Source organism: Vanacampus margaritifer, chromosome 2, assembly GCF_051991255.1.
Source record: "Vanacampus margaritifer isolate UIUO_Vmar chromosome 2, RoL_Vmar_1.0, whole genome shotgun sequence".
Lineage (NCBI taxonomy): Eukaryota > Metazoa > Chordata > Actinopteri > Syngnathiformes > Syngnathidae > Vanacampus > Vanacampus margaritifer.
In genome coordinates, this window is record NC_135433.1 from 13,984,130 (window position 1) to 13,991,765 (window position 7,636).

A 7,636-nucleotide genomic window follows, 5' to 3' on the forward strand; every position below is an offset into this window, starting at 1 on the left:
ATTCCACAAACTATGTAACACCTTTTACAGAAACACACCTTTGCTTAATATTTGTTCTTGTTTTAATTTTTTCCTTATGTTATAAGGACTCTCTCTAATTCCAAACAGCTTCTGAGTACTGTGGCAGAGTAGATTGTTGTGTACTTTATACATTATTTGTGCAATTTTAAATTCAACTAAGTCGTAAAATTTAATTGTATTTGATTTAATAAATAGAGAATGAGTTGGCTCTGTATATTTTGATCGATTTATGATTCTTATGGCTCTTTTTTGCAGTTTGAAAACAGGACTGGTATTTGTTTTATATGCGTTTCCCCAGATTTCCACACAATAGGTCAGATATGGTAATAATAATAAACAATATAATGATTTCTTATTCAGGACTTCCTTAGTTTTACAGAGTATCTCTATTTGAGCATTTGAGTGACACTTGATTGTCTGTTCAACAGGTCAAGGCTTGGACCACCTGATGACGGTCAACCGGGCCCAGTACAGACCCACCGGGGAGCACGTGGCCATACGACGCATCGACCTGGAGTCGTGTACTAACGACATGGTCGCCTACCTGCAGGTCAGCATCTATCTGAAAGTTGTCATCTGCTCCTGTCTTTCTCTCAAGGAATTGATTCAAAAGACAACCCTTGGAGTTTTTAACCACATTAGTGTTGCACCCGCAGGCCGAGCTGCACGTGTCCAAGTTGTTTCACCATCCTAGCATTTTGCCATACAAGAGCGTCTTTATTGCTGAGAACGAGCTGTGGGTCATCACCCCCTTCATGGCTTATGGTGAGATGCTGGTATGTGGATAACAATTCTGCCTTACGCTGACACGCCAACATCGCCCCCCCCCCTTTTTTTTCTTTCTCCCCAGGCTCAGCCAGAGAGCTCGTCAGCACGTATTTCCCTGACGGCATGAGTGAGCTCACCATTGCCTACATCCTATTGGGTATTCTTAAAGCGTTGGAGTACATCCACCAAATGGGATATGTGCACAGGTACATGGATGGATGTTTGGATGGATGCTGTCTTTTATCTCATGACGAAAACTAAGTTGCCGCAGCAGCAATATTCACACATCTGAATTTGTACTAATGATATACCATAAGATCCTGTGAATTGCACACACCCCTGTGTAAGGTACTGGTAAACATCTAAACAATGTGAAAATGTTTTGTTTCTTAATATTATAAGCGCCCCTCTATAATACCCCACGCCTTGTTTTTTTCTTTAAATTCACTGGACTTTACGGTATGTACAACCAACTAGAAATTCAACTAAGATATTGCATGCTGATTTTTGTATTGCAATAACAATAGTACGATGAAGTACAAAGTGGGAAATATGTGATAGTTAAAAAATAATAATAAATTGTCATAGAGTCACATTTAAAGTGTATGAAACTTCTATTAATGCATAGTATTTCAGCAAAACAATTATTTTACACTTAATACAAAATTGAGAAAAATTAAAGCCATTTTAAATAATGAAATAAAGGACACAATTTACTCACATACAGTCACAATGAGTGCAATTTAAAAGGTAATTTAAATTTCAACATTACAGTAAATGGTGAAGTGTGACATACACACTACATGTGTATGCATAACACTGATTGTACGCTCATGTCAAATTAATCCAGTGCATAGTTGCCAGAATGTATTCATCTCACACTCACAATAGAGTGTAACGTTGCTAACAAGCATTGTTATCGTACCGCATTTCCTAGTTGTAAACATCATTTTCACTTGACAAAAACTGTTTTATATATATACAGTATGTTACATGTTTTTAACAACATTTTGTGTTACATGCAGGAGTGTGAAAGCCAGTCACGTGCTGATTGCGGCTGACGGCCAGGTGCGCATGTCTGGACTTCGCAGCATCTTTAGCCTAATCCGACATGGCCAACGGGCCAAGGTGGTGCACGACTTCCCGCAGAACAGCGTTAAGGTGCTGCCGTGGCTCAGTCCTGAGGTGCTGCAACAGGTACGGCAAAATCACTCTAGCTTAGGGATTCTCAAACTGTTTGTTTTCAAACATTTATTTAGGTACAGGCCCAGCAAAGTCAGCTCAGTGAGCCACTACATAATTGTTTTCATGTATGTTTATTTTCTCCTTTCAGAACCTGCAGGGCTATGACTTTCGCTCAGACATCTACAGCCTGGGCATCACATCATGTGAGCTAGCTAACGGACACGTCCCCTTTAAGGACATGCCGGCTACGCAAGTAAGAGGAGATGCCATCCACCTGATGTTGGACATTGCACAAAGGACCGCAACTCACTTTTTTCCCGGGCTTCCCTTGCGCAGATGTTGCTGGAGAAGCTTAACGGGACAGTGCCATGTTTGCTGGACACCACCACCATCCCGCCAGAGGAGCTCTCCATGAAGCCGTCACGCTCCGGCGCAGACTCGGGCATCTGCGAGGGGCCGGGAGGAGGCGGCAGCGTTGGCGGGGTCCGTCACACCAATGGTGAACCAGCTTCCTCCTCCTCGTCTGGACACCCGTACAACCGCACTTTCTCGCCGCATTTTCACGCCTTTGTCGAGTTGTGTCTTCAGAGGGACCCGGAGAAGAGGTAGAGTCAGTGTCGGCCATAAAATTTTATTAAAGAAACTGACACCCCCCCTTTTTCATTTAGACCCTCTGCCTCCGCTCTCATAGGTCATCCTTTCTTCAAGCAGGTGTGTATGACTCATGAATTTATCCTGACGTTGTTGTAGTCCACTGGGAACACGATAGATTTATAAGCCCCTTTTACATGAAAGGTACCGGCATATAATGGGTAAGTGAAGGCGAGTCTAAGAGAAGGTAGGGTGGAAAAGTCGGTCTGTGGTTGAAAGGTACAAAAGCAGGTTTAAGGGCTGGAAGGATGTAAATATGCATGAATTAAAAAAAAAAAACAGATGTGAAGGAAGAAGGGAATGAATGAAGGCAGGAAAGTAGGTAAAATGAAGGAAGAATGTGAATGCATGAATAAACAACGGTGTGATAAAGGTAGGCAAGTGGTAGGGATAAATAAAAAGTAGGTGCAATGAAAGGAAGGCAGATAAGCAGGTTCAGGTGGCAGAAGGAAGGATTTAATGGTGTATGATTAAAAACAGGTGTGAGGGAATGCAGGAAAGCAGAAAAGTAGATTTTCGTGAAGAATGTAAGGAGGCATGAATAAAAATAGTGTGACATAAAAGAGGGAATGAATAGATGACGTTAAAGCAAAAGAATGTAAGGATGCAGGTTTTGTCCCACCCTGGATTAAGTGATTGTGTGCCCGCATCTCTCAGATCAAGCGGCGTCCCTCCGAGGTGCTTCCGGAGCTCCTGAAGCCCGCGTCGTCCATTGGTAGCGGCGAGAGCTCCCAGCCACCGCCCTCGCCGTCTTGGCTGGCCAGTCTGGAGTCGGGCCTCAGCCACCTGGACATGGACGACTGGGACTTCTGACGTCAGCAGATAGGGACGAGCCGTGCCGAGTGTAAATAAATTGACGTTGCTCTTTTTGGAGGTGGCGAGCTGGCAGTTGCCATTTTGCTTCCTTTGACTTATTTTGCTGTTGTCTTAAAATGGCCTCCTTCTCCTCTCAGGCTTTGTACAGAAGATGCTCTACCTCTCACTCATCACACACGTTTGCATGTTCCTTTACTGTTCCCTGTGCATGAATGTTACATTTGACAATAAAAGCGATGTTTCCACTTGATAAAAAATAACTTTATTCAAAATATACACAAAAACAGTCCGGTGGTGGTGGTGGTGGTGATGTCAGTCGTCATCTTCGTCAGATGGCGGCAGGTCAGTTGCGGCATTGCGTTTCTCTATCTTGGCCAGCAGGTCTGTAAGAAACATGAAGTATGAGCATGTGGTAGGTGATTAATTGACCTGTATTTTTTTTTTTAGCAGCTTTAATAGTTAAACGCAGGTTCCTGCTCAAGTGCTTTGCATACACTAACAAAAGCATGCAGTCAGTGTTGCCAAAATGAGTGACTTTTCCAACTCCTCTACTGACTTTAATTCCTGCTCAGAATGGACAACATGAGCAGAATAATTTTCACTGTTTTGCACATACGACAAGAAAAGAGCAGTGATATATCCACATTGTAAACTTTTGACCCGAGGTCATATTTCTTTCCAAGCAGCCGATATTTTGCCAAGGTGGCACATTCATGAAATAACATGTACAACGTTCAATAATTTATGGTTTTTCTTTACATATACAGTGGTACTTTGAAATATGAGTGACCAATTAACAATTTTTTTCTTGATACAAACCATTACTTGGCCGAGTAAAATTTTGAGGTGCAAGTGCTGTATGGTGGCAGTGAACTCGATTCACACGGCTCACATGTTTTCTGAGTTTGGTCATGTGACATTCGCAACACGAGCCCCAGGGCACTTTGAGGTATTTGCCATTATGAAATAGTAATATCTATTAGTTGATCAAAAACCCATTACAACATTTTTGGGGAACGGTGGAACGGATTAATGGTATTTACAATCATTTCAATGGTGAAAGATGATTTAAGATACAAGTGTTTTGAGTTACAAGCGCAGTCATGGGACGAATGAACTTGTATCTCAACGATCCACTGTACGGTTAGGGCTAAAGTGACATTTTTTTCCTCCAAGAGGAAGCACTTGTTCTACAAAGAAAATAAATAGTTGGTATTATTTTGATGGAAGTTGATGCAAGGTAATGCAATATCAGGACAAATGTGGCAAATGCAAGAAAGTGGAGGAGGGGCTTTCATATAAATCAACGTGTTGGGGGGTAGATTAAAATGGGAAATCTGATATTCGTGGGGGAAAAACCCCAGAGATTCTTTTAAGGCCAAGAATCCCAATGGTAGCACCGAGACGTAAGTCTCACCCTTGGCGGGGTTGAAGACACCGTTGGTCTGAGTGTTGCACACGTAGCAGCGCTTGGACTTGCGGTAGTGCAGAAGAGCGCAGGCCTCGCAGAAGTAATGGCGGCACCTGACAGGAGGTAGAAATGTGAGTTTGCAGTAGTGTATACACACACACAAACGATTCAAACCAAAATAACCGCCTACTTTGTGACGATGGGATTCTTGTAGGACTCCCTGCAGATGAAACATTTAAATGGCAAGTCCTCCTCGTCGCTGCTCACCTCGTAGTTTTCATCATCTACAGTACAATGTTAGGTAAGAATAAAAAATATATTTTTCCCATTACAAATTATGCGACATGGATCGTGATCCTTTCATGATAATCGTGATATGACATTTTCCACTGGTCTCATCTCAGGGTGTGAGCAAGCTCACCATTGGCGCCGTATCTGCCCTCCTCCAGTTCCCTCTCGATCTGCCAGCCGTGTTTATAGTCGGATCTGTCGTGGAGGAACTTGCAGCTGTCTGACATAAGAACCGGAAGGTGTACTTAGCTTGTCTAATTATTTGATTGACGTTTCGATTATCTTCTCTTATTTACCTCCAAAACCACAGAATCCGGTCTCCTTGTAGTCCTTGCAGATGTCCGGCTGGTAGTCCCACCTGACCGTGGCTCGCAGGTGCTCCGGGGCTCGGATGGGTCCTTTCCTGTTTGTTGGGCCACAAATGAGCGGGAGGACTGTGCAATTGTAATAAATTTGTCGATTAGCCAGTTAGTTCTAACGGCTTTCGGAGTTCAAATCCCGCCCCTGCTGTAGTCACTAGAATAATGACTGGCAACATGGTTTGAGCAAGTTTTACAAAAGCAATGCCAGTGTTGCCAATCATGCTGAACATTGACAAAAACATGGCAAAAATTAATATGTATTTGCGCAAAAGCAATGATTTAATCACGTTGGAAACTTACATATTCCAAGCCACAAAGATGCTGCAGAGTTCATCTGGCCTCACTAGCTGAGCCATGTGGTTCAATTTATGATGTTGACGTTTTAAAATGTTTTACTAATACATTTACTTACTTTTTTGCAATAATATTCTATATACCACCACCAGTGTAAACACTGTATTCTGATAACTATTGTGTTAGTGGAAAAGTAAATAAGATGATTAAACCCATCCATTTGCACGGGTTGAATTGAAAAGCTTATTTTTGTGGTGAAAAATGTGTGAGATTTAATTCTGATGGCCCAGCCCTAATTAGTGGTTGATGGTTACCTACCGGACCATACCGGAGGATGCATTGCCCATGGTAGTATCTTTAGGTTTGATGAATTTCTGGTAGTTGTTAATGCCGCGGTAGATCTTATCGTCCTCTTTGCCCGTCCGCTCCTGGAAAGGACCCAAGGGAGTTCATCCAGCAGCAATCATGAGCAACATAGTCAGAATTTGATGATTTATCAAAATAAAATAAAATACTGGACCATCCTTGGCTAACAAAAGTCAATGTCTGCACATTTAAACATGTGGTTTACCTCTTGGATTTTCTGGCTCCTCTCAAAAATGGCCTGAGCATCCTTGTCACGCTCTGTGTCTAGTTCGTACGTCGCTGTAGCGCCCATGTCCTCTGGGCCCTCTGGTTTCTTTTTAAAGGTGCACAGTGCAAATGAATTGGGTGATGCTACATTTAGATAATGAGTGGTGCATATTATTCTATTGTAAATAATAATCATGATGAAACACATAACAGTAATAATGACAACTCACAGCTGAGCGTGTGGACTTGTATGAAACGGTGATCTTCTTGTCCTTCTTGTCATCATCACTTTCACTGGAGGACATAGCCTCTTTCTCCGCTTTCTTGGACTGGACACAAAGGACACATGAAGCTACTATCTGAGATTCTTTTTCTTTTTTTCAGCATTCAAATTTCCTTTATAAAATGTATTTTTCGCATCTTTAAAGTAGGGCTGGGAAGTACAGTATGGTCTGAAAACCCACAAACATCCGATTTCTGATTTCAACAGAATTCCCACACCATTGACATTAATGCAAATCAAGTTGTGCTTTTTTGTTTGTTTGTAAACTAGATATTCTCTGTCATGTTGTTCGTAGAACCAGTGCACCTCAGCGAGGACGCACAAAATCGTCCTCATGAAAAAAACTAGAATAAATCCCCAGTTTTACTTATAAGCAATATTTTAACATATGTTACCTTTTGAATCATCGGGTTTTCTCGGGTTTCTTTCTTATCCTTTCTGACCACTGAACTGAGCTCTTCATCACTGATGCCGTCTGAACATGGGATCGTTAAGTAGAAAACCACCCATTAGCATATTACAATAGGTCGGAAGCGTAACAATTTCATTTAAATCGGCACTGGTACCTTTATCACTGTCACTGGCCTTTCTTTTTCGTCCCGAAAATTTCTTCGTGGATTTTTTGAACAAGAAAGTGCAAGAGCCTGTTTTTGACTTGTCCGCCTCCGCCATCTTGTCCGCTCAGTTAGTAAACACGACCCAACTCTTTCCCTACATCGCCCCCTACAGACCTGGAAGTATTGCCACTGAATTACTTCGATGAAAATGTGATTATCTTATAAAAATAAATGTCGGTAGACTTAAGGCTGCGCATTATCCACGATGTTTGACTAGTGCTTGTCCGTTTTTATTCATTGGTAAAATATTTAGCAGAAAGCACGCGAAGACGTAAAACCGGAAATACAGCGAGATTTCTTCGCGAGAGCGCTAGCGCCCTCTACAAAGCCGGAAGTATTGTCACTGCCAATGAAAACATGATCA

General features: G+C 42.1%; 2 protein-coding genes across 6 annotated transcripts in view; one reads left to right on the top strand and one right to left on the bottom strand.

Annotated features, from left to right (window-relative positions):
- Nucleotides 1-3,712, top strand: part of strada (STE20 related adaptor alpha) — an 11,704-nt gene extending 7,992 nt beyond the window's left edge. For 3 of the 5 annotated variants that reach the window (XM_077559271.1, XM_077559270.1, XM_077559272.1), the window contains 8 exons: nucleotides 450-571; nucleotides 678-786; nucleotides 872-995; nucleotides 1,815-1,986; nucleotides 2,123-2,227; nucleotides 2,311-2,579; nucleotides 2,643-2,685; nucleotides 3,283-3,711. In XM_077559271.1, coding sequence (XP_077415397.1) covers nucleotides 450-571; nucleotides 678-786; nucleotides 872-995; nucleotides 1,815-1,986; nucleotides 2,123-2,227; nucleotides 2,311-2,579; nucleotides 2,643-2,685; nucleotides 3,283-3,438 — 1,100 coding nt within the window. In that variant the 3' untranslated portion in view covers nucleotides 3,439-3,711. Of the gene's footprint in view, nucleotides 1-449; nucleotides 572-677; nucleotides 787-871; nucleotides 996-1,814; nucleotides 1,987-2,122; nucleotides 2,228-2,310; nucleotides 2,580-2,642; nucleotides 2,686-3,282 lie in introns of all 5 variants that reach the window. The other 2 variants (XM_077559269.1, XM_077559268.1) reach the window with 2 other exon arrangements.
- On the bottom strand, nucleotides 3,681-7,568 carry rnf113a (ring finger protein 113A). Its single transcript, XM_077559273.1, has 10 exons — nucleotides 7,222-7,568; nucleotides 7,051-7,130; nucleotides 6,603-6,701; nucleotides 6,371-6,478; nucleotides 6,118-6,227; nucleotides 5,440-5,546; nucleotides 5,274-5,363; nucleotides 5,043-5,136; nucleotides 4,859-4,965; nucleotides 3,681-3,824 (listed from the first exon to the last, which is right to left on the bottom strand). Exons 1-10 carry the CDS (start codon nucleotides 7,325-7,327, stop codon nucleotides 3,754-3,756), a joined length of 972 nt encoding a protein of 323 aa, XP_077415399.1. The 5' UTR covers nucleotides 7,328-7,568; the 3' UTR covers nucleotides 3,681-3,753.
- Nucleotides 7,569-7,636: the final 68 nt, after the last annotated feature.

Bases quoted from the DNA above. Each gene is read 5' to 3' on its own strand.
- rnf113a (XM_077559273.1), bottom strand. From the start codon at position 7,327: ATGGCGGAGGCGGACAAGTCAAAAACAGGCTCTTGCACTTTCTTGTTC. The intron at 6,702-7,050 runs GTAACATATGTT...CTTTGTGTCCAG, and splicing joins AAAACCCGATGATTCAAAAG to TCCAAGAAAGCGGAGAAAGA. The intron at 5,547-6,117 runs GTAGGTAACCAT...CCCAACAAACAG, and splicing joins GCATCCTCCGGTATGGTCCG to GAAAGGACCCATCCGAGCCC.